Source organism: Bombus impatiens, unplaced genomic scaffold, assembly GCF_000188095.3.
Source record: "Bombus impatiens unplaced genomic scaffold, BIMP_2.2 scf_3474, whole genome shotgun sequence".
Taxonomy (NCBI): Eukaryota; Metazoa; Arthropoda; class Insecta; order Hymenoptera; family Apidae; genus Bombus; species Bombus impatiens.
In genome coordinates, this window is record NT_179893.1 from 313,636 (window position 1) to 339,955 (window position 26,320).

The 26,320-nt window shown below is 43.7% G+C and overlaps 1 protein-coding gene across 5 annotated transcripts in view; it reads right to left on the reverse strand.

The window, feature by feature from the left end:
- The window catches only part of LOC100746284 (irregular chiasm C-roughest protein-like), a 162,587-nt gene that overhangs the window by 63,093 nt on the left and 73,174 nt on the right, over positions 1–26,320 (reverse strand). The window contains exon 1 of one of the 5 annotated variants that reach the window (XM_033324505.1): positions 6,837–6,904. The exons of the other annotated variants lie outside the window; for them this stretch is intronic. Within the exon in view, the coding sequence (XP_033180396.1) occupies positions 6,837–6,889 (53 nt within the window). The 5' untranslated portion in view covers positions 6,890–6,904. Of the gene's footprint in view, positions 1–6,836; positions 6,905–26,320 lie in introns of those variants that run through there. 5 annotated transcript variants of the gene reach the window in all.

A 26,320-nucleotide genomic window follows, 5' to 3' on the forward strand; every position in this document is an offset into this window, starting at 1 on the left:
CTCGCCAACGACCAGCTGACGCGCGAAAAACCCTCAGCTTCGAGAACCGGCTGAAATATATCATTTTTATCGAGCTACCGGGCTCCTCCTTCCAGCGATAATCTATAATCGGTTCGACGGATCCCGATTAAATATCTATTAACTGGGAGATTTTTGACTGATGCAGCAAAAAGCACATAGAGGATAAAACTAGGTCAGACCAGGGATTTTACGAAAGGTCCCCTCCGAACTCGATGTTCTTACAACGGTCCCAGTCATTTCGTGCGTTACCACGTTGCGCCACGATTGTTTTTTCCAATTCGGCTCCCAAGGCGCACGTGTCACCGGAAAATTGATTTATTATCGCGTAACCGTTTTCCCGGACCATGTTTGCCCGTATCAGTATTCATGGTGCAACGAAAACTGTCAAGCCTGCCCGTACGCAGTCTGGTCGGGCTAGATGCGGCTGACTGTTACAACGGGGACGCATTGTGTGCTCACACAACAATCAACATTGGCTGTGTGTGGTCCGCCGTTGCATACGGACACCACAATGCCAAATTGACGCGCGTCTCTGTGCAACAGTGTATACATATATAAGTTTGTGTGTGTGTGTGTGTGTGCGTGTGTGGATGCGTATACGAGAAATGCCGATACAACCAGAAGCTTCGTACGCGAAAACTCGAGACACAATCTCGAACGACCGACAAAGTCATAGAGCTCGGAACGAGCACGAGGTATCGAGAGCTGTTGCGGTTTCCGCTGTTTCTGGCCAAGCCCTCGATTCCGTAAAAAGGACGCAGGCGTTGCAGAGTTCGCCGGCCTCCTCCAGGGAGTTCCCCTGGTTCCGTTCGATCTCGTTTTAATTAACATCGCGCTCGACTATTTTCCACTGTCTGTAACGGGCGCTGCAACCGCACCGGAAGTAGCGCGGTACCTTGACGCTCGCGGCTGTTACGCGGTTCACAAGCAGCGGCCCGGTTTCGTTGTTTATTTAAGCGACGACTGTTGTACTAACGTGGGTGAGATCCGACACCAGTTCGGCTGCGAACTACTATTTTTACGTTATCCATAAACATCGAAAGTTTTAGCCTTCGATAACTCTGTTTCTATTACAGATGATACCGGAACACGTCATACACGTTATACACGGAACGCGTCTACACCCTGCAGGGAAAGCTGAGCAGAGGAGAAGGGCGTGAAATGCTGCACACTATCATAACCCATAATTCACTGGACATTCACTTTACTACGTATACGTAGTATAGACGTAAATGGATGTTGTAATTATAACATGACGTTGATACTTATTAACCGTGTGTATTAACTTAATTATAATGTTATTTTATTAAAGCTAATGCTTAAAATTAGCAAATGCCCCGTTATGCATCGGAGTTCGACTTTAATCGACATCTAATCGTGTCACGAATTAAAATCATGCCAAAGGAATAAGTTGTAATTGCGGCTGTATTTAATTCTTCCAACTGTAGAATTCCATTTGCGGTCATTATAATTCCTTTAACGTTTGCAACTCATATTACGAACTCGATGATTCCATATGTCTATGATAATATGATTATTAATAATTTTTAGATTTCTATTTCCCATTTAAGAGAGACAATTCAGATCGAAATAGGGCAAGGTTTACGTTCCTCAGATATAACGATCGCGTTCTTTTTATTGACCTTTCTTTCTTTCAACACTCTCATTCTAATAACGTCGTTCCAGTGACGATCCATCGTACACCGAATCTCGCTCGAATTCCCTTTTTAACGATAGCTTTTAACATGGCTCGTCGGTATAGCTTATAACTCGATACCACGGTTCATTGGAAGATACGAAGCTAGGTGTGTCGTGTGTACGGCACCGCTTTGTCGGCGATCGACAGCTTTAAGTTGGCCTTTCAACAATTACCCTGTGACCCTTGGAAACATACAGGTGCACCGTAAAGAAGCTGCTGGCCGGTTTGTGTAAATGTCACGTACGCTATTCACGACGTTGTGGTAACTCCGTTAGAAAAAGCGACACAAGCTAACAGAAAATACGCAGGGAACAAGATGCTCGAGTTACAAACTTTTGCAAGTAAAAAAGCAAACCATCCTTTAAAACACATACTGACTTTGAACAGTCCTTTAACCTATTACCCAGGAAAGACGAGTTAATTTGTCATTTTTAGATCGTCAATCTTTTGAACATAATAGTTAGATGTTTCATCTTCTCATCTGATGTTTTATTTCTATAAAAAATATTTGAAGACTACAGGTGAAAACCTGATAAGTTATATTTCTCTATCTATTCATCGAAGCTTTCACAATTTTCTCATTCGATTTTGGGATTGAATATGTGTTGTTTTCACCTCCTTGAATGTTTAAAAGATATTGATAACATTAGTTACGCAGATTAATATTAATTGAATTAAACTAACGCAATGATTAAAGCTATACAGATGGATTTTTCACTTATTCTCCGAAGACTTACGTATTCGAGTCTCTCTTCTTCGACTATTTCATGGCCACGAAATGTCACAAAAGTTAGAAAATTACACAAATCGACCTCATCTTTCCCATAAGAGCATCATTCGCAAGCATCAGAACCTCGCGGAAATTAATCTGTTCCTATTAATTTCCAATTTCGCGACGAAAAAAGAAGTTGAGCGTAAGATTTGACAAACAGGTTAAAGATATCCCGTTTTATCTTCAACGTGAGCTCACTTACATCGTAAGTGAATCACGAAGTAAGAAGAATTAAGCTTAGGAGACATTATGATCCCTATTTTATCTGGTGGAATCGTTTTCTACGGAGAAAGAGAGAGAAGGAGAGAGGGGGTTCTCGAGTTCGGAAGGAGACACCTGACAAGACATTCCGTGGGACACGGGACAATGGACAGACGGATTCCGTGCTCCATTCCACGCGTATGTTGAGGGGCTTAAGCGCGTTACGTGTTCCCTTTATGCACCAGAAAACATCCTTCGACCGCTAACCGTTCCACCGTCGGGTCGCGTCGTATCCTTTTCTTGGACGTCGTGATTCGACGGGACGAACCGAGTTACAGGAGACTGGGGAAAGCCGCGCGCACACCCAGGACACATATAATATCGAAGTTATGCACCGTGACAGTACGCTGGCTGCCTCACAATGAGGGAATCCTTGCTTGTCCGGGCTCAAGCTGCGCCCGGTGATTTAAGATCGTGAACTCGCGAAGCGGATATCGATCGTTCAGAACGTAGCGTCGACTCTCTTTCGCTTCCTCTTCGTCACTCCTCTGTTCTCTAGACGAGGATGTTTCTCATTGTTTTTCCAGTAGTATTTAGGAAACAAATAAAAGGGAACGTGCATGTGTACGAGCGTATACGCGTCATACGTGGAAAGATATAACGGTATCGATACGAAGATTTCCCATGGTTGTAAGTGGAACGGTCGCGCGGCAGAATGGCTGACTAATGGAGGTTATTCAAGCCGTCGCTAGACTTCTCGTTTTCCGAGTTTAATATTCCAAATTATAGGAGGCGGCAGCAATTTTCGAATATTCAACGGAGAGGAAAGGAACCTGTCGGTGACCTAGATATCTGGCTCGATTCCTGCAAGCTGGATCGTTAGGCGTACGAAACAGCTTCCCTCGTTAAACTACAACCTATTAATCCAATTGATTAATTCTCTCGTTCCCGCTGTTGCTAATTAATTAATATGATTGATACGAGAAACGGCAAGTACAAAAGGTTTACAAGTATGTTGGCGAATGAAACGGTCGAAATATTGCTTCAACTTCGTAATTCGGGCAGATACGATGGCGAACCACGTGGATGTAAATTATGAACGCGTAAACCAGTGCCGTTACTGAGACGCTGTCAAAGGGTGGAAAGTTACGCGATACGACGATAAATATTGTTAATGTTGTAATCAAGGCTGCTTAAAGAACGGTCGTCGGTTTGCGATGGTACTCGAGAGCGGAATTAAATCGTAGCGAGACAGAAGGTGGGGGCAAGGGAGGGGGATTCGTTCCGTGAGTCAGATTTCATTAGACACGAGTTGATACAACGAGACCGCGAGACTTGGTCGCAAAGAGGCAGTAAACACCACTACAGTACCCCCTACCATCTATCTTCGTGTTCGCATCCATCTCTCTCTCTCTCTCTCTCTCTCTCTCTCTCTCTCACTCTCTTTCTCTCTCTCTCTCTCTCTCTCTCTCTCTCTCTCTCTCTCTCTCTCTCTCTCTCTCTCTCTCTCTCTCTCTCTCTCTCTCTCTCTCTCTCTCTCTCTCTCTCTCTCTCTCTCTCTCTCTCTCTCTCTCTCTCTCTCTCTCTCTCTCTCTCTCTCTCTCTCTCTCTCTCTCTCTCTCTCTCTCTCTCTCTCTCTCTCTCTCTCTCTCTCTCTCTCTCTCTCTCTCTCTCTCTCTCTCTCTCTCTCTCTCTCTCTCTCTCTCTCTCTCTCTCTCTCTCTCTCTCTCTCTCTCTCTCTCTCTCTCTCTCTCTCTCTCTCTCTCTCTCTCTCTCTCTCTCTCTCTCTCTCTCTCTCTCTCTCTCTCTCTCTCTCTCTCTCTCTCTCTCTCTCTCTCTCTCTCTCTCTCTCTCTCTCTCTCTCTCTCTCTCTCTCTCTCTCTCTCTCTCTCTCTCTCTCTCTCTCTACGTGTCCTAGTACATGCATATGGTACATATATACGAGGCCGCGGTTCACATCCCTAGAGCGTATACATCTGCAATGCAGAAACGAGACGACCATGTAAATTCAATATTTGCGCCGTGATGGAATGATCATTTCGCGGAGGGAACGATAGTCGGATACTTAAGAGAGAGAAGCTTTCGTATATAGCATATACGATGGAAGACGACAGTGTCGGTGATGGAGCGGTTTGCAGTTTCAACGAGTAGATCATTTCTACGTGAAAATAGCGCGATAACGGTCGAACGTGGCAAACTTTCTAGCGGCCCCGCGTATTTTGCTCTTGTATCACGGTATAATCGTGGATTTCGTCGAATATTCGATGAAAAACTCTACCGACGTTCCAGACATTCGTCGGGCTATCCCCTTGAATTTTTATAGCGCCACGATCGGTGTATACGCGAAATTCTCTTCCAGCCGAAACCCGAGTACGTATATATACGTGGCGTCGTAGTTGTCGATCGATCGGTTAATTCATATTTAAATGGTGGCATCGCCTGGCGCGAACAACGAAAGAGAGAAGGAGCGGAGAAAGAGACGGAAGAAAGAAAAAGAACGTGACACATAGAACACGGTCCTTCGATCGAGTACTTGTTACCGCGAGCTTTCGTGTTAATCACTCGCAGGAGGCTGTCTCATTACGAGAATCAAAATATCCGTAAGAGACGCAATGCTCGTATCGGAGCGTATGATACGCTGCGGCGCGGCGTGTAAGTATGTAGATAGGTGGCAGGGGCGCATGGCCGCGCGTGTGCTCGCCGGCCCGTGTACGTGTGCGCCTCTGTGACGGAGGGTTTGTCAGCCGGCAACCCCTTCTAGGGTTGACCTTTCGCCGCGTGGATCGATATCGTGAAACGATATTTCCTCATTACAGTCGCGCGCTGCCACCTCGGTTCGCGGCGGGTGTATAAATTTCCTCGCCGAAAAAACGGTCAGACGCGTCTCGTCGTCGCTTGACCCCCGCTGCGAGCACGCAACCTATTCTAGGTTGTTCGCGTCGCGCGCGTCTGCCACGAATTTGGGAAAAAGCCCGGAAAAATGGGGATTGTCTATTACCGGTGCGCGTTGCGTCGCCCGCCAGAATGATTCATGCGAAACTACTGTATGCCAAATACGTATCTATACGTTCACATACATACGTATATATGTAGGTATATAACCGGTATGCATGTGTGTATATACTTGCATATTATATACGTATATATATTGAGCGAAGAAAAGGTAAAACGTAGAAATACGTAGAATGGAAGAAACGAAAAATCTGTCTCGGTTTCCGTTTTTGTATAGCCGGAGAAAGCTGTCTCGGGGTAATTACACCGTCTTTCTGTGATTTTAATAAACGCAAGGATGAGTAGAAACAGAGCAACGTCTCGTCGCGAGTAATTCTTTTAGCGGGATGAAAATTTAACGCGGCGCCCTGTAAAAAGAGGTAGAAGAGCAACGGTGGCGGGTCCGCGCGCGCTTCATCTTATCCACCGGCGGAAATATGAAATACTTCTGCGCGGAATAAAGTTATTGCGCGTCCAGCGTTATTTTGCTCGCTGCTTAAACGACTGTGTGCCGCTCGTTACGACGGCTACGCTACCCATTTCTACTACCTTACACTCCATTATCATAGAACAGCGCTTCGTTATTCCATTATGATCCACGCGGGCGTGCGCTTCCATTTACGTCGCAAATTATTTTAACTTCGAAAACGACCGCCGGAATGAATCGGTTATCCCGTAAAGCTTTCCGGTTACCATCGTGGATCGTCGTCGCCTATAGCGTTTCTCATTGTTCTCCCTTGCTAAGCGAGGCGTGTCGACGCTCTTAGCCAAGCCGATTAACCAACGTTCCAGCTTCGGACTCGATGTCCTTTCGAACTGACATTTCGATCGACTCGAAGCTATCATGGCCACTGCAATACCAACTAATTCCATTGATTCTCTATTAATTACGAGCTTCGGATCGTAATTAATTCGTACATAATGGTTTGCGCCGCGAATGCTAACATAGCAACGATTACTAGCAACGATTGTATACGTTACAAGACAGAAGTACATACGCGTAGCAATTCACCTCTCGTCGACGTAAGCTTCTTACGTCGGATCGCAATGATGAAAGGTTGAAACAAACTACGAGGGCGTACCCTTGGAACGAGAAAATTCTTTATTGCGGATGACTTAAGTGTCTGCGAAGAGAATAACGTTCGGGCTTACCGCTCGAGGGGTGGCTGCGGTTTCATCCGAGTAAATTCCAGACGTGACGCCATACTTAATGGGCCGTTTTGCAAATAGTCGAAGGTGATTATATATACGCTATGATCAGTCCAAGGATATCCCTGGAAGGAGACGAAATCGATCGGTGTTACTTAATCAAGCGCAGGTGCCTGCAAAATTAACGCATCGTTCTCTTCATTCCATTTCATTTTCTCGGCATCGAACAAATCGACTTGTCTCCGGTAACACGTTCGCCTCGAGTGTCGCGAGCGTTCGATCGATCCGCGAGTTCAGCGGTTTTCCAAGATATTTAACGAGCTCGATAACGAACCGAGCAGCCCATGCGAACTAGGTGAAGGACGAAGGATCACGGAACGATAGGGCAGAGCAGAGAGTGATTTCGAACCGCGTCAGCATCGCCGCTGTTCAAACAAACGATTGATCGTACAATAACATCGTTAGGTCGCGCAAGTGAAGTAAACCAAATATCGATAATCCGTTTCGCGCGGACAAGTGGTTCGCGAGAGCACGCTTCATTGGCTAGCTTCGCGAAGATTCTCAATTTGTCGAGGTGCCACGGCGCCATCGTTCGCGTCGCAATGTCGTCTCGTCGAGTCACGACTGCTAATCCCCGCCGAGTAACGATATTCGATGCGGTGATTAAAAAGGATTTCTCGGTTAAAACTTGTTAAGGATTTGCCTTAGCGGCTAATTAATCGGAATGGTTGGTTTCTGCGACGGCCGTAACGCCGAGCTACTCTCTTTGAATCGATTACGAAGCGGATACACGTGCACGATAAAATTAAATGGATTATGAATGAACGTTTTTCTCTCGACTGAAAATAATTGAACGACGAAGAAGCTTTCACAGTATGGCTAATTTTGCCGACCCAGTAATAGATTAACACGTCGTCCGAAGAGCAAGGAAGGGACAAAAAATGTAGATGCAACGAAGCGAAAGAATTACCCTATGACAGGATGGTCGTAGAAGAAACGCGACATAAATAGACTTCCATTATCGAAGATGGCTAGGCACTTCTATTATATATACATATATACATATATATATATATGCTATTTATTTATGCGAACAATAACGCGGTACGAGCACTCAACGACGTCGTAGAAACTTTGTTTTCGTTGCGTTTTACTTCGCGGTTGGTATGGCCGTCTTAGACGCGACTAGCGGTATCGTAAAAAGCACTTCGCACGCTTGAATGAAACTCGACAGAAAAGGGAGAGAAACTGTCCGAAAGGTGGCAAAAGGTAGGTAAATGGGAGAGGTTAAGAAGAGCAGGAGGAACATTTAGTTACGTTACACGATTGCCCTTCTAGCTCATCACGACGCGGATTTAACTTTCAAATAGCTTCAGTCATCGCGAGTTTAATTTCACGATTATTTTATTCTGGAAAAAGAGTTAAGTAGGTCGAGGGTGCTCTTAATCAGCGCACCTTTTAAAGAAGGTAATACCGCGCACAATTTTGCTTAGCAGCCACTGCTATTAATTTCTTGTTCCTTCCGGCAGCTAACGTCGCGATCGTTCGTAACGAAGCACGAGAAAGAGAAGGTAAAGAAGAGGATAGTGAAAAGAACATGATAGAAACGTGGAAAGGACGAAGAAGGAAGAGTATATCGTGGCGTTTCGGACATTTCAACCATGTCTCGAGTATCGTGCCGTAGCACCGATGACGTGTTCGCCTATCCAACACCACTTAATTCGATATGGATTTCGGCCTCCGTTATTTCGCCAACTTTCGTTAGCATTGCTAATTAGACTGCTTCCGCGAGCTGCTTCGCGAATCCTGGCAAGTTTTCGCCAAATTCCCCGTTCCATTCCGGATGTTAATAAGAATGGTCATTATTATGCTGTTTACAATCTACAAAGGTTGAATGGGATACATTCGCTCCGTCTCGTTTAAAATATCTAACTAACCGGGAATTTTCTCTGGGAAATTTCTTGAGAAGTCGACTTCTCCAACCGTTACCTGAATGCCGAAAATTGTCGTCGGAAAATTCGAAGAGCGTCGGGCAAGCAACGCGACAATTTCCGCGATTTCGATGGAGCACTGTTCCAATTTTCGCGTGCTTTCCATTGTCTTCTCTTTGTTTCCGTGACTAAAGAAGGATGCAAGGGAACTCGTGGAAGACAGGCCATGAATAATACTTGTTTTCGGAGTACGATCACGACGGAATCGCATCACACACGATGTTGGAAAGAAGCCTTCCCAGGAACGAGAATAAAAATTCAAGCAGACACGCGGCGGTATCTGTCGACATAATCGGTACGGCCGAATTAAAAACCGTAATTCGTAGATATTTGGAAGATTATGAAGGGCCGCGTATGGTGTCCGTTTTCCCTCGCTACTTGACGTTTCTCCCCTTCTTTTTACGCCGACTGCCTCCTCTTCCGTTTTATCTCTCTTCGCGTTTTCCCCCCTCTCTCTTTCTCTTTATCCACTCGTTCCGCCAACCGGGATAATTAAAAATAAGCCTGGTCTTAGCGAAGCGTCGGTATTCGTGGAAAAAAAGAAGGTAAATACGTGCCGCGTATACATTTGCTGATCATTGTCTCGATTTGGAAAGAGAAAAAAGCACAATAAGCTACATATACTGTTGCACGGTATCGCATCACTGCATATCGGCATCACGTTACTGGGTCACGAGACTGAAGTAGACGTCGTTGAATATTTAATTGATCCTCGTGGTCGTGTGCCTTCCGTGTCTCGCAGTGGCTTTGATGTTCGGCGATAACTTGGTTTTCTCAATGGTCGACTAACAAATGTGATACGGCTACACCCACATAGGAAGCATGCAAAAATCTCAACCGGTTACAATGAATATTTACAAATATTTAACGTATCACGTAACTTTTGGTGATGCTTGGCATCGTTATGAATAAATCATGGCGGAAACATTGAGAATCGAAAGGTTACCAGAAAATTACTACGAAACCTACGAACAGGAAGGAAGCGCGCCTTTAACGAATGAAAGAAAAAGGAGAACGTCGCGAAAGAGGAACGACCGCGATAAAATGTATTCCGCGCGTCTTTATGCAGCGACCCTCTGAACCGCAAAATCGTGCATATTCTTGTCAAACGTTTTATTCAAGGCGGAAAAAAGAAAATTATTCGATTGATTCCCAGAAATAATGATCTCATTGGTTTGGATGAATGCAATCTCCGTTTGAACGAACCGGCAAAAGATGAAGAAACGAAAGAAACGGAGCGTGAAATGTTTCCGGTTTGAGTTGAAAGCGTCGTACACGCTTTAATGAGATCTTATTACGCGACTACTCGAGTGTCAATTGCATTGAACATTATTAAATACCACTTGGTGTACGTTTTACGAATTACGCGGACGCGATCTTCTTTCCTCATTCTTTCCAATTACATCGTATAAAATTGGACAAAAGATGTCGAACAAATTATGGCGACAACGTACATGCGCTTGAACGCGTTGCGGCGATCGTGTACTTCCAAGAATAGCGCGATCCTCCGTCGACCGCGTTTAACTGTGTCTGACAACGCGCCGTCCGTTTCTACTGTAAACTCGAGTCATCTTTCTTTCCACTTGCAGCTAATTCGGTCCGGCACAGTAAGCATTACGTAGGCGTATACTATCATTCGCAAATATTCTGATATTAAATTTGAAAAAGATTAGAGATAAAGAGAGCATTTGTATTTGACAACAGTATTTAAAACAATCGGATTAAATAATTAATGGTAAATTAATACTTAGTAATTTATTATGAAGTAAAGAGACTAGAAATTCAAATTATGTATTTAAAGAAATAGGAATAAATTATTATCCTATATTATTAAACACAGTTAATAGATCGTAATATATAAAATGTCAGACTTATCGCATCAATTATATGAATCTTTGAAGTTTTAATAATATATTCATTGTAAGGTGAAACTTTCCTTTTGTATATGCGAGTTTAATTGTCCAACATTTACGAATATAATACATTTGTTTTGGAATTTATAAAGTATAGTTTGTTAAGGACTGGACGTTTCGAATATCATTGATCTTTTATTTAAAAGTATCGGCTGCCAGCTTCCCATTATTCCAAATAGAAATAACCACGCGTATTTCCGGTTAACCGAAGTCGATGACCGTTTTACACCGTGCTATCACGCTGACACGAAATAATTCACCAACTGACTATTGATTGTGCCTCAAGTGGTACTAAAACTAATTTTCACTCAGAAATTTCAAACAAAAAGAAGACTCTCCATCCTGTGGCATCATAGAGATCGTAAGTTCTTCCGGTATTCACAGATTCTATTAGAAAACGCGATAAACGACAGCCACGTTGGCGTGGATACTCGCGTAGCCCGCTGCGGCGCGGAAAGAATGCACCGAAACGTTTTTATTTGGCGCGACCGGTCGAAGATTAATGGGTTCCTGTTCCGCCGAGGTATTCGTCTATGATTTCGCGCGCTTGCCAGGGAAAATTGTTTAATGATTGATAATCTATCCTCGATACCAAATTAAGCTCCCAACGGAGCGTTGCTCGCTAACTTTTCCCGTGCGTATTGCCTGATATCGGCGTGCGAGAATGGAAGTAAAAAGCGAAAGGAAAACGGCAAGGCAAAAGTAAAAAGAATAAATGGGAAATAAAAGATAGAAAAAGGGAGAGGGGGGGGGGAGAAGGAGAAAGAAAAGCGAAAGAAAAAAAGGAGAGGCGAAATGAGATTTGCTGTGTCGTCCATAAATCACACGAGCGGGACTTAACTACTTTATAACCGTCCGTTGGAACAGGCAATGTTATCGATGAAAGTTTCAACTTTGCAGGGCTCTCCTATTAAAATAAACCCAACCGGGGCCGGGTTAGCCGGGTCTCCGTTACATAACCACGTGAAAAAGAGAAGTTCGCATGAAGGTCGTATATTTAAGATTGCCATTAAAACCCACGAGGGGGTTTCGATATATTTCACGAGAACCTACCGCGTGCCGGCTCACGCTATCTCTTCTCAACATCACCGGGGAGCTTGCCCGCTCGTTTATTGAAATCCTACGTGGTTGCTTGTATTCATGGCAAGGAAGTCACATGTTTCGTCCTAGCAACCGGTCATCGGATAGGGCACACGGTTCAATATTTATCCGCAAACAGAAGGAACGTACGGCAAATAACACGCGGTTCGAGAAACAAGTTAGACTTGTTTGCAAAGCTGAACAAGGGCCATAGTCGCAAGAAATTCGTAAGCTCTTTGTTTCTGTTAACCCTGGCAACTGAGAAGCAACTTGATGCACGGACCAACGAAGGATATACGAAAGTCACCTCCTCTTCACCATCTGCATCGTATTTCTCTCTTTTCTTCCTATTCTCTTTCAGAAGTTTCGTCTAAGGAATTTGTAAATATTTTAGCACGCTCTGAATGTTACAGAAGAGACGAATAAAGAGCGAAGAGAAAGAGAAAGAGGTAGAGAGAGAGAGAGAGAGAGAGAGGGGGAAGGAGAGAGGAAGAAAGAGAGAGTCGTGTGCGAAATAGAAAACAATAAGAGATCTATTTAGTCCAGACGGGTGGCGGCAATGCCATGTTTCTTCAGTCATCGCACGTACTTCATGAGACTTTGGAGCGAAATAATTGTTTCCACTCGAGGCGTGTCGGTATTTTCTAATTTCGACCACCTCTATCGACTGGTCGAAATCAGTCCGCACGATGTTTCGTACAGTACACTTGCGAATAGACGAAGAGTCGTGGTCGGGAGAGATTCCAAGATAGAAAATAGTTCCACCAGAAGAGGAAGGGCTACGTACAAACTGAACAGTAGTCTTTGTGTATAGTGTACCATAGAAATCGATGGGACGTGAGCTCATTGCGGCTTTCCGGAATAAAACCGGTATATGGATTCTTTTCAGAAATCCACCGCGTTCTCCTTTTCAAGCTTTGTCTTCCACCGCGATCCTCAGACTCGCCCGTTTAAAGAACATGTTTCCTTCAGCGGGAGATATACGTCTCTAATGCATTTTTATTTTCGTTCCCGATATCCGCGTGTGTTTCAACGTTCCCTTGTTGCGAGAAACGCGATATACATAGCGATTCCGCTCTGACGATTCCCAACTCTAGCTACAGTTGACCGAGCATACTTTATCATATCAGTTTCGTACGTCTCCATAGTTATGTACATTCTACAACGTGCAATTTCAATACGTTTCGATATTCTAACTTCGCGTACCCGAATTTTGGTATAGTAGTGCTTCTTCGTTTGTACGGAATATTTGTACATGTTACATACAACCGAAAAGTTTCACTTCGCGAAATCAGTTGCAAGAACTGGCGAATACAGGCAACGATCACCTAACGAAGCAATATCTCGACCAGTTATCGTTCTGATTCATTTATTCAATTCCAGCAAGAAAAGGAGCTGAATTCCTCGGCGTTTTGTCCACGAGTAATACCATCGGCAGCCGGACATATGATCGTTCCTTGGGATCGTTGCTCCGCGGAATTACACCGTTCGAAAATTTCGATTGCCCTTCTTCTTCGAGGAAATTACAAGCGAGAATCGCTCAGGGCTTATCGAGACGAAAAATTTCGACGATCCATTAAACCCGTCGCGACGATCAAATAATTTATCTCCTACAAAAGTGGAACAGGGGGTTGGAGATTTCCTGGATCGACTCTGGCTGTACGGTTCCGAGGATTCGTGTAACCCGATTAATTCGCTGTATACGTGACTAACGCGACCGCGGAAATCTGGCACGGATTCGAAAATGTTGACCCCGGATACTGGCACCGTTCTTTTCGTTCTCATCGATGCTCGTCCCAAAAAAGTTATAACGCACGAGCTCCACGGACCGGATCTTTCCTCGACCACAATGTGTCTGCGTTCGCCACGGACGAGCCCCGGAGTTTTCTGCATCGCTGCGCGCACCGTGATTTTGTTCGACGATCGTTCACCGACTTCCTGTGTCGCTGGTGACCCGTGCTGGCGGCTCCTCCTATGCATTCCTTGCATCGATCCCTCAGGGATTCCCGTTTTCGTCTGGAACAAGTCCCTTTCCCGGCCAAATCGTACGTGGCGCCGAACGTTCTGTTGTTCATCTCGAACGTTGCAACCGTAGAAGCTGTCAGAGTTCGGTTGCGAATAGATTTTCGTTCGTTAAATATAAAATAAAACGAAAAGTGCTATGTTTGGTAACAAAAGAAGAACGTATAAAACTTTTTCGATCTATCAAACAATTCCTGTCGAATTGTTCTTGAAATGGAATATTCAATAATGAAACGGTACTAACTCTAAGGATAATTCTACGTGCTCTCGAAACGGTTCATACAGAATTTTATAGCCAATCAATTATACCAGCCTTGCGAATTCTTTGAATTACTCTTTGCTATTATATATAAAATGCTATTAATATACTAACACAAACATTCTCTATACAATGGCTTATGGAAGTATTTTTGGATACTTATCGATATATTATATTGTACGTTTTATATACGCATTTAGATGTATAATAATAGATTATAATAATAGATTAAGAGAATCATTAAGACGTCATATTTACTCGACAATTGTTCGTATACTTTCGCCAGCAATTGCATACGAATCGCTTATTTGTTAAATTGGTTGCTTCCACCAAACAAAAGATAGAGAAAATCGATAAGATCATATAAAGGACTCATCAAACGATCAAGCGTTTTGCTACTAAAATTTGGATAATTCCAACAAGTCGACCACTTTGCCCTGTGAACGACTCATATGTATATCAAGCACCTATCTAACACGTGATTCCACATTAATGCACATACATTGTTGCAACGCACGTACCACCATCTTCATAGGCAGTTCCTTCGAAGGCACGTCGAGAATCTTCCGAACTTGGAGATTATGCAGGCTGTGCACACGCACGTGCTTATGCATGTATGCAAATCGCGGCTAAGGCTTGCGGCTTAATTAGGAGAGAGCGCAATGCGCGCCAGCTATGAATCAGTTATCAATCGTGACTGATCTTCGAAGTAAATCAAGTTCGGTAAAGTCAGAAGGGATACGAGTATAGAAATCTAGACAAGATCAGACGACTAATTATTTTCCGTGTATCTCCTGTAATATCAAAAAAAAGGGCAGGGGGCATACGCTTGGTCCATCATATATTTAAGTTCGAGTTTCTCGGGATAGTATAATGCTGTGCCGCAGACAGATCGTCGTATAGGACCGGCGAAATGCATACAATGTAGCGACTAGCGTATAGTTCCAGAAACGACGATTCGTCCCCGGTCCGTTTTTTTTCACATACACAAGGAAGGTGCATACGCGATCATAGGCGCGAATGGTGGCATGACCCGAGCGTAGTGCGGGTCGTCTCCGAGAGAAGACAAAAAAGATCGAAGTGCAGGCAGTACAATTTTGAGCAGTCGGAGAGTGCAAATCAAGAAGTGAGAGTGTTGCCAACGTTGTCGTGAGAGTGTGGTCTGCGAGAGAGAGAGAGAGAGAGAGAGAGAGAGAGAGAGAGAGAGAGAGAGAGGGGGGGGAGAGAGAGAGAGAGAGAGAGAGAGAGAGAGAGAGAGAGAGAGAGAGAGAGAGAGAGAGAGAGAGAGAGAGAGAGAGAGAGAGAGAGAGAGAGAGAGAGAGAGAGAGAGAGAGAGAGAGAGAGAGAGAGAGTGTTGGATCCGTTGTGACGAGAGTTACAAAATAACTATTGCGTTGTCTAGACTATAATAAGTTATTGCGATTAATCAACATCTGTACAATCCATTCATCGTAAATAAATCGTCATTATAATATTATATTTACGATACTACGCTTCTTAAACATGAAGCACATTTTGAAAAATGCGTGACCGCAAATCTATTTACTAATAAATCAGAATCTCTATAGAAAATATATTAACGAAAACGTTATACATCTCGCAATAAAACGAACCCCAGTCGATGTAGTATCGGCAATCCATTTGTAGTAGGAAGAATAGGGAGGAACCCACGAAAACATAAACTTTCTGACACGGTTGCGACATTCGAGAGGCGTAGCATTCGAGACTATCACGAAGATATCAATCCATAAATTCACCCCAGTGTATCTCTGAGCGCACGTTTATGCGCGAAGAATAGCGCAGAGGTCTCCAATTGGTAGTACAGTACATTGTCGCGTTAGCGAGAGGGGACGGTCTATTTTGTCGAACGAAATGGAAACAGCGTGTTCAGGTATACCCTTCACGCACGTTCACAATATGGTGGTTTCACCCTCGTAGTTCAGGCGATATCCCGTATCGTGGTATATCGTTGTGTGCGTGTTATATGGAATAACGGTGAAACAAAAGGGCCTGCGGTAAGAAAGGAACGAACCCCTCTCTCTGGCAGCGGATCGAGGCGGCACGTTGCCGCTAATTAAATATATATCTCTATAAGCCGACTGCACGGTTTTATCCGGTGATATTTTTCCCAGCCTAACGATAATACCCTCTGCATTCCCATTTGTTACCGCTGAAGGGAACAATTAACTCGCTGTCCGGCGTCGATTAATTTATCACTCCTCGCTTTGGCATTTAAATGCGACCATTTTTCGTCCTTTCCACCGCGAGCAATTACCCCTTTTGACAGTTCACTAGCCTCCTCGAGCTGGGACGGGCTTTTAATCAGCGCGTTATCATACGTCGATTTTTGAAACGATGTCTACCGTTTGTAGAAAATATGTGCCACGGTTTAATGCCAAACGATAAAATATTTCGATTGAAAAGACGTTTCAATGGTCGAATGATTAAATGCTTCGTGATTAAAAATAACCATCGAACGGAAAAATTCGGATGAATCAGACGCTGATTTCTAAAGTGACGTTCTCGTGTCAACGAGCAGAGACAAGCGCCGCGTGGCATTCGGTCGAGAAACGACGAACAACACGAGCGAATTGTTGCGTAAATTCGTATGGAAAGAGGAGACGATGTCGGTGATTCCCGGGTTTCGGGTATTTTCTTTTTTCCCGCTGCAACCCCTTGCTTTCTCTCCCTTCTACCCACCAGGTTTTCGTGACACAGAAAAATATTGACGTACGCTGGACGCAATCTTGCACGAAGTCGAGCATTGCCGTAGCTGGAAGATAGCGAGGTTTCGAGTGTACCACGAGCGCAGCAGGCTTTATTGATCTTTCAAAGTCTGGAGAGTAACGGCTAATCCGGCCGAGGCCAATGTCCCCCGCCAATTAAAAGATAAAATCCGGGCAACACAGCTCGAGAACGAAAGGATACAGTCGGTCGATTAATTGGCAGCTGTCGATTTCGACCGTCGATTTCCAAGCGAACCGCGATTTATTTTAATTTTCCCCTCGGCAGCGATAGTGACTCTCCGGATCTAGAGAGAAACAACCACTCGATCCTCTCGTATTTTTTTTCCACCCCTGCTATCTTTCGCTCTTTCTCCGTTCCTCTTTATCATTTCTCTTCCCTTTCTACCTTGACCACCGCGCCCTGCTTTCTCTCTTTGCCTCTCCGACCGCCCCTGTTCTTTTTCATCGTACTCTCATTCGTATTCAAATTTATTCGAACACATAATACACACGCGTGCGGTATGCTTGACAGGAATGCATTCGCGTGCAACGAGTAAAAAGAGCTGGCAGTTCGTGGAGCGTGACATTCGCTCTTCTTCCTCTTTCTCTTCGCTTATTTTTTTTCCTCATCGGTGCATTATTCGACGCATTGCGGCTGCCTATCTGTACGCCTTTTCTCGAGATGAAACGCACCGTCGTTTTCCATTTTCCTTGATTCTACGTTCGTTCCTTTTTCTTTTTCCCTCTCCCCCATTGTTACGTGCTTTTTTTCGATCAATTAGCATACTTGGCGGTTGAGGCGTGGATTACGAGTTACTAGACGAGCAATCGACGATCGGAATTCCCTTGATTTCGCCACGATGACGCGTTTAGCCACACATTTCGCCTATAACCGCACGAAATCTCCGTTTCGAGACGATTCGGTGGGATTCGAGAGGTTGACTGCAGCGCAACTAGTCATCACAGCTGCATGCTCGTGCAAACTACGATGATTACCACGGCGGAGTTGTATCTCTGTCAACAATGACCCACGACAGTCGATTCGAATGTAAGCAGCCCGGCTACGGAACTTGCTTGATTGCTTAAGCGAACTACACGGAACTATGGTTCGTTGAACTTGAATGTATCCAAGCGAAATATCCAGGCTGAAAGACAAAATCAAGAAATCCTTCAAATTTATCACTGGTGTTCTAATATCGGAGAACAGATTAGAGATCATAAATTTGGAACACACTCTCTTCCAAGTTAGAGTTAATCTCGTATTGACCTATATAAGTTTGTAGAATGTTAAATTTATAATGCGAAAGTAAGCCTATTTTTCAATTTATGAAATTAATCAATGTTACGTCCGAACGTTTTGCATGATATAACACTGTAGATAAAAAAGTGATATGTCTTTGTCCGTCGTCCTAATTCGACGAATTAAAGAAACTGTGAATATTCTTAACGCTAAACGTATCGTTACTGCTGGTGCACTGATCGATAGATCACGGAACAACCGCAGAACCCCGCAAACTACCCGGTTCAGGAACGATACACCGGTAATCCCTCGTACGACGAGACACATGTCGAGACCTGTCCTTTTTCGCAATCTATCGCGAGTAACCTAACCAGCTTGGAAAACAGCAGCGTTGTCCACCGACTGAAGAGAGAGTGTCCCATAGGGGTTGGCGGTAGCTAAAGCTTCGTGGAAAAGAGAATTGCAGATAGTCGTACTCGCACCGCGTCGTCTCGGACCCCATTAGACAATCCGGGGCCGATACCAGTGGTCGTGTAACGCGAGTAAACAGCGCACCCTCCGAGAATCGAGACGATTACTCGTCTATAGTCTAATTTGGTAGTCCAGCCATCATGGCGAGGAAGAATGACTGCACCCTCTACCAGAGTATAAAAAAATTGTACAAGTTTTCAGGTCAGGGAAAGTGGACGTTGAGCCACGGCTTGCTCCTGGAATGATTATTATGCCGTGACACGGCCGCCTCTACTTCGAGTTTCATTGTCGAGCATTATTCTCGTTATCGCGGTCGGAATTAGCCCGAACCGGATCGTTACGCGGAATACTTATTCTCGTCCTGGCAGACGTTACTCGGGCTAGCTTCCATTCTTCAACCGACGTTGGAGAATATCGATGCAACATTAAACACGCGGAAGACTTGGAAGAGAATGAATAGCTTGCAAGCGGAGAGGCCATTCAACCTTACACGTTCTCTGTCTACTATCGTGTGTCTTGCGTCATATTAATGGAATTGCCGATTATATGAAGCGACAGATCAATTTTAAAGAAATCGAAGAAAAGATTATATTGAATGAAATTCACCATTTTCTGACACAGACACAAGCGTATATAGGTATTTGGTGATGCCGGAGTGACCGGTCTGCCATTAAGCTGCCTGCAGACTGAAGGAACGATTGAATCTCGCCGAGACCTTACGCTTTCTTTTTTCATCCTCGTCTAGTCTCTCGTCTCGCTTCTCTTTTCGCGCCATTTCCCTCTCAACGATGAATCTTTTAGCGGACGCGAGTACTTTCAGATCGACCGTCATCCTCGTCGTGTAACCGCCGCTACCGCTATCATCGTCGGCGTCGTTGGCCTTCGGTTTCACTCGGTCGCCGTGAAAACTATGCTTCGGTGGGGATGGTTAACGACCTCGGGGCGAGAAATTGTTTCGCTGCCAATATGCCCTGGCAGCCTAGTAGAATGTCATTCACCTACGAATACGTATGTCGACGAAAGATAATTCGCCGTAGCGACGAATCTGTCCGTACTGTCTCGACTGCGGAACCATCCATAAATGACTCAGAATTACTGGTTTTAAAGCTGAACGTCGGCCAAATGCCTTCAATAAATTCATTTTAATAGCTTTCTGCGTCTTTCTATTCCGTAATTCCATCGAAACGTCTTCCATTAATGTTTTGTAGCTTAAACGATGACGCGCGCCCGGGAGATATTAATTTTTCACTGAGACAAGACCGCGGCGAAGTCGAAGTTCGCTTGTTCTCTCGTTCGCTTGTTCATCGCCGGCTATTCACATTCAAACGGTTTACGGAAACTCGTTGAATATCTCCGGTTCTCGCTTGGATCCAGCTAATTCATTCGAGTTTCCCGACAGCGCGGCGCGGCGGGGCATAAAGCGGCGTATCGTCGATTTTCTTCCGTGATCGACAATACGTCTATTACGGGGTCCGTTGGAACGCGATGTGAATTGGATTCTCAAGTGGAGCGATTCTTTTCCAATAAAAACGTGGAATACCGGGATGCGATTTATAAACCTCAAACGTGCAGAAAACCAATCAAGAGGATGTACAAACTACTTTATAATCAAGCATTCGGCTGGAAGGTCTTATAATATATATAGAGTGTCCAAAGTTTAATGGCAAAACTTTGTACATGTATTTTATGGGTATAGTCAAGTAAATTGTATAAACGTGGGTCATTTGAAGCTTCGTCAAAAAGTTGTGACGAAGGTATATAATGCAGAGGGAACGATAATAGACGTCCAGTTACTATACTGCGAAACAACAATATGTGCATAATCAACGTAATTATTAGCTGTTGGTAAACCGTTTTAAAGTGTCCATCGTTCGTGTCATTTTCGTTCGAAATATATCTCTTTTTGAAAGTTATACATACATAAAAGTCCAATGACGCGAAATTGGAAACGATATTGCAGGCCAAAGTAATGTTCTCTGTGCACTTTGTTTTTCTTTTCTTTTTTATTGTAACTTTTTCATAAAGCTTGAAACGGCGCATGTTCGTATAACGTTTTTGCTTCATTATACGTCATAGAAAATATTGACGAAACGCTGTGAAACCCCGGGACATTCTATATACAAGATAGATTTTCAACTTATCCCTTTGAAGGAGAATTAACCAACCCCGTCAGATCCTACGAAATACATTCTCCAAACGGACCGTAGAATCAACAGCAAAGTGGAAACACGCGGTACGATCAGCATTGATTCAAATTCGCGAGGATAGCGGCTGCTGCTCGCATGTTAATTCTTATCCCGTTTCAAGCGGTTTTCGCAATTAACGCGTAACTATGTTATAGGGTTGAACGGGCAAGCCGGCCACCTTTTGACGCTTCTCCGCCGACGAAAACTCGTTTGCAGACCGCATGACACGCCGTTAATTGGGCCTCGAAACGCCTGCAGCCTCCGTGCACCAACAAGACAGCCGCAGCCGCGCTCACATTCTGTGGCCGTCTTTTGCATAAACAATGATCACAGCCTGGGGAAATCTTCCTCGGTATTAATAAACGATCAAGCTATAAATTTCCAGCGACAGACTCCGGTTTCGCTGCTCGTTAAAAATTCCTCCAAACAACACTTGTACATCCGTTCCTCGATGATCGCTGTTATTAAAAGCTTCGCGTTCTATCGCGGTTCAACGTTCAATGCTTCATGGGATCCGGATGGTGGAAAAGGCAACTCGCGAGTTGTATCTCGCGTTTAATAACTACCCCTTAACCGAGATTATGGATGCTCACTGTTTTCAGATTACTACCGTTCTGCAGCTTTACGATTTCTAGCAAACGTCCGTCAGTAGAAACAGTCTATACTGGACTGGCATACTTGTGGCGGACAGAAACAAGCTTCATAGAAAAGAAAGGAAGAATGTAATTTTACAAAAGTAAATTACATTTAGCAAGACAGATGTAATTAGATTGCCGAGTTTTCATATTTTTAGTAGCAATTAAATAAATGGAACTTAAGTAGAGATCTTTTACACGCATTGAAGATTACTACGAGAACCTTATCCTGGGTATTCTGTATATTTCTGTGCGTTTAAATTATCTAGTACTAATTAGTACCAATTGGTTGAATTATTCATCGGTGGCAGAAAATAACTTAGACGTATCCAGAGTTTTAAATAATTACATATACGAGATGATAACTACAATTATTCATGGAAACATCTTGAATCTCAGGTAGAAAATTTTATTCTCATCTAGCAAATTTCCTTACGATATGTATGTTTCATACAATAAATATAAGTGCACATCTTATTTTCCAATTAAGCGTTCCTTTATTAAGTTCTCTGCATTCCATTTTCATAGCAGATATCCAATTTTTGCAGCTACATGAAATCATTACTACACGATACGAAATTATATTTGAAACCAAGTGTATATAAACTTCTATAAATGCCATAATATTCGCTTTCTAAATTTGTAGGTAATATACGATTTATTAGAATATGTATATTATAAAAGAAGAAACAATTCTAAATCGATAGCACACAATTCCGCACAAGGTTTACAGTATTCCTTATCTCCTTCTTCGCATATATTATACATATATCTCGCAAATCTCTGTGCCAATTTCCGAAATACGTAAGCTTTGCCCCTAAGCCCCTTCGATTTTATAATCTCACTTTATCTGCCCCTCCATCAGCAACAATTTTTAATTTTCATTCGTCCGTCGATGTTAATGTACATTTACATAATACAGTTGTAGCGTTTAAACCGATAATTTAAGCGACTTTCATAAAGTCGCCGAACTTCCAACTTGTCTGGAAACTTTTATCACCGAGAAATCGCTGAATGATACATCACCCCTTTACCGCGACAACACCGTAAAGTCCTTTACGATGTTATCGAAGCGTCGCTGGGAGATATACGAAGAAAATTAACACGTCGAATGAACACAGGTCGCGATGCATTTCGCACGTTGTTCGCACGCCTTTAAAACGCGTCTGGAGTAAAGACCGGCTGGCTGGTGAAGCAGCGAAGAGAGCTCGTTCCTTCGTCTCGAAGAAAGCGGCTCCCGGTAACACGCGATCGTATTCGCGGCGCCGACGCTGGCGATATCGCGTACCGGCGAAAACGGATAGCATCGTTCGCGGCGGTCGTAAAGACGCGCGCGAAAGCTCCTCGCGGCCAGATGGAGACCGTAAAGATATCCGGTGACGAGCGTGATTTTTGCTCTGCGCGTATCGCCGCGCCGGTTAGCGGATTTGCCATTTTTATTGAACCGTGTCGACGAAGGAGAGAAGCGTTCCTCTCTGTTGTAACAGCCGCTGTCTACGTTCACAGCCATTTGTAAAGCTTTAAGATAATACTCTAAGTCCGTCTTCGAGATAATATTCTATAGTAACAGTTCTGGAGTTCCGGAGTTCTACGTGTTTCTCGTAGTTAAATATTTCCTTATCTAACACGACTAATCCCGTTACCTCGAAACGGATACGAACGATTGCTTTGGTTCCTTGTTTTTCGTTCTCCAGCTAATTGTTTAACCACACGGAATAAAGTTCTCACGCGTGATTGAAATCTCAGGATATAAGTAAATTGCGCGTATTCCACTCTTCTAAATTTTGAGAAAGGGGAACGAGATTACCTGGAAATGCCAACAACCATTTGACGTTTTGTATATTTATTTCCCACTCTTTTAAGATATTGTATATCACGCTGAATAAAATTAGCAATTTTCTCACGTTAAAATTTATTTCTACATACTTTATTTCTACATACTTACGAAGATTTTAGTGGAATTTAAAAATAATTTGTACGATATACTTATAGATATCTATATCTAAATGTATAGCTTGTTATCTATCCTTAATATTTCCGTATCAAGGAAATGAATATTTCTACTATACAACTCGATTTTAATTTGTACAACGCAGTCGATCAAAATTGTAATTTCTTTCGCTCTACGCAATGTAATATTACTCTACTATATTCTGCAAGAATCTCAGATCGTTCTCAACCAAATTTTCCAAAATTAAATAGACGCTGAGTCATATATTCGTTAATTAAATCTTAAGCCAAGTAGTTAGAGCCGAGTCATGAAAATTAACCTACAAACACCTTAATTTTCGCAGTAACGAAGACGCGCATCGAGGAAACGCGATTTATTCGCGATTAAAGCTCGGCAAGCATCGCGCTTATATTGCACAGCTTTGCAAGAACGTGGTGGGATTGCACGCACATGCTCGACTTTCACACGGCTGTGAAAAAGTACGCGCAATGCGACGAGCATTTAATTGTACGGATCGAAGTCATGAACCGCGCTGGAATTTCGATTCACAGCTACAATGAATTTTAATCGTTTTTCGAGGCCGCCACCGCCGATTCGAGTCGGACGCGGACGCCACGTCGGCGAACCGGATGTTTTCAGGCTCTTGAGCGGCTCTTTGAGCGTCGATTTATCGTCAGAAACAGCCACGTCGCGCTCCACTTTCGCAGTAGGAAATAACGTTTCTGAGAAATCACCGCGGTCTCGGGAGCATCAGGATGAAACTGTGAAACGGAAGCTTGTTTGCTTTCTCGTTCGCTTCAGAGGAATCGGAGTGGTTTCTGGCTGGAAAAATTGCAAATTCATGCAAAGGAAGAGGTGAAGCTACGAAGATACACCGGCGCTGGACGAAGAAGAGGATTTGTCATGGTTTCGATTCCATTAAGGTTGCTTATTCGCGGCATGTTTGAGATCAAGATGAAGGTAGACTTTTTAACAATTTCCGACGGCGATATTTCTGAGATTATTACGTTGGAATTAATTCTTAGTTGGAAACGTGGTGAGCTCGAGTTGCAAACAGGCCTTTTGGCTTAAGTAACTAGCATCTTCCGTTTCCGAAACGCAGCAAAGCGAACGCAATTGCGGCGAAAGCTTATGCTTGCGTTACAAAGCGGAGCTAGAAAATGTACAATTAACTGTCTCCACTGACTCTTGCAGGACTCGCTTTGGTTAGGGGAAGTGCTAAGGCATGGAACAGTACCAGCTACGTCGGTTACGGCGTTCCTCTCCTCTGGTTACAAGTTTGATTGGACAACCTGTATGGAACACGGCAAGATCTATAGAGATTTGGGTCCGCTCGTGTTTTAGGAATTCAGAACCTCAGGAGTACAAGCACAATACTTGGAAACAATGTCAATAAGGCTGGGATGTTGTCAAAGATATAAACATCGATCGAGATTCATCGTACTTTCGAATTGAGTACATCTTCAGGTACACGAATTATAAAATTAAAATCAAGTTTCAAGGATCAGACATCAAACTACTCGCAACTGAAACTCGTATAAATATTTTTTAACTACACTGGCAATTGTCACTAAATAGCATAAAAAGGTGGGTTCTTTTAGATAAAATTAGTAATTCTGATTATAGATGATGCACATGACGACTGATGCACATGATTTCATGGAAAAAGTATAATGATTACCCGTCTTTAAAGCAAACCTACAATATATCGATACAACTATTAAATAGTTCGATGTATTGATCACTTTAAATACCTTCATAGTGTACAAAATTAATTATCTACATTATAGTCGGCATATACGTAAATATGTATGTACCTATATATATATATATATTTCTTTCTTCAAACATGTCGTCCACAAATCACTGAAATATGCTTCGGCATTTTTAAACGCATTGAAATATTTGTATATAGATATAACGAAGATAATTTTTATACAGTTATGGAGGTATAACATTTTTCGCTCATGTGTACCACGAAATTGGGTTAATTGCTTTCATAAAAGTATTCCGCCGAAATCTTACATTCAATTACCTGAATCTCACCAAGCACCCTCGAGAATTGTTCACGGGGAGCGTTGACAACGATTCAAGGTCGGAATAACATTCGCTTAAGACATGCCAAGTATATTTAATAATCCAGCCGGTGAAGATTTACGAGGCTCGTGTTGGCTGGCTGGGAAGAGACGGCAGCGACAAGACTACGCGTTCGTCGTCGCGGAATGTTCCACCGTTTGGATAAGCCGACCTGGTTCCTCGTCGTATAACATCGGCCGAGTCGCGTTTAATTACTCAAATCCAGCCGGTGTTTGGCCACCGGCTGAATTAGATCGTGACTTAAATGTTGAATACGCTCGTCTATCTTTCTGCGATCTGACACGAACGCCTGATTTTCATTCTTTTCTTTAACGGAAGAAGGAGGAAGGGCGACTAAACGATCAGGAGGTTGAAACCAGAAGATGTGCACATCGGGGGACGCGTCACGTTCGCGTTGGGAGATAATTTTCTCTTTCTGGTGCAACGGTCTACCGATGTACGTTAAAACGTGCCAGCTACCCCTAATGGGTAAAATATGCTTCGAGGTTATCGGGCTTGGCACGGCCCCACCGTGAAAAACCATCCTCTGGTTCGCCGCGTTCCCGATTGGTCTCGCAGTGGCCGTTATTAGCATTCTCGCGGGAACATTCTCTTCGTGGAGGCGGGTCGAGACAGGACCAAAGTGAATTTCGCGTGGCAACGACACTCGCCCGTCGTTATCGAGGCTGAGTCAATATCGAGAGAAACATTTAGTGTAACCGGTCCTCTCGAGACACAACGTAGCCGGAATAAAGAAACGACGGGGTTACGCAGCAAGGATCGTGCCCGGCACTCGTAAGAGGAGGAAAAGATCGCAAGAAGAATGTAGAAGGAAGAACGAGACGGCGTGTCACGTTTTCGCTAGGACACGTCGCAATTTTCCTCTTCGAAAAAGGACGCCACTGGGATGGGAGGTGGGGATGAAGGCACTATGGCG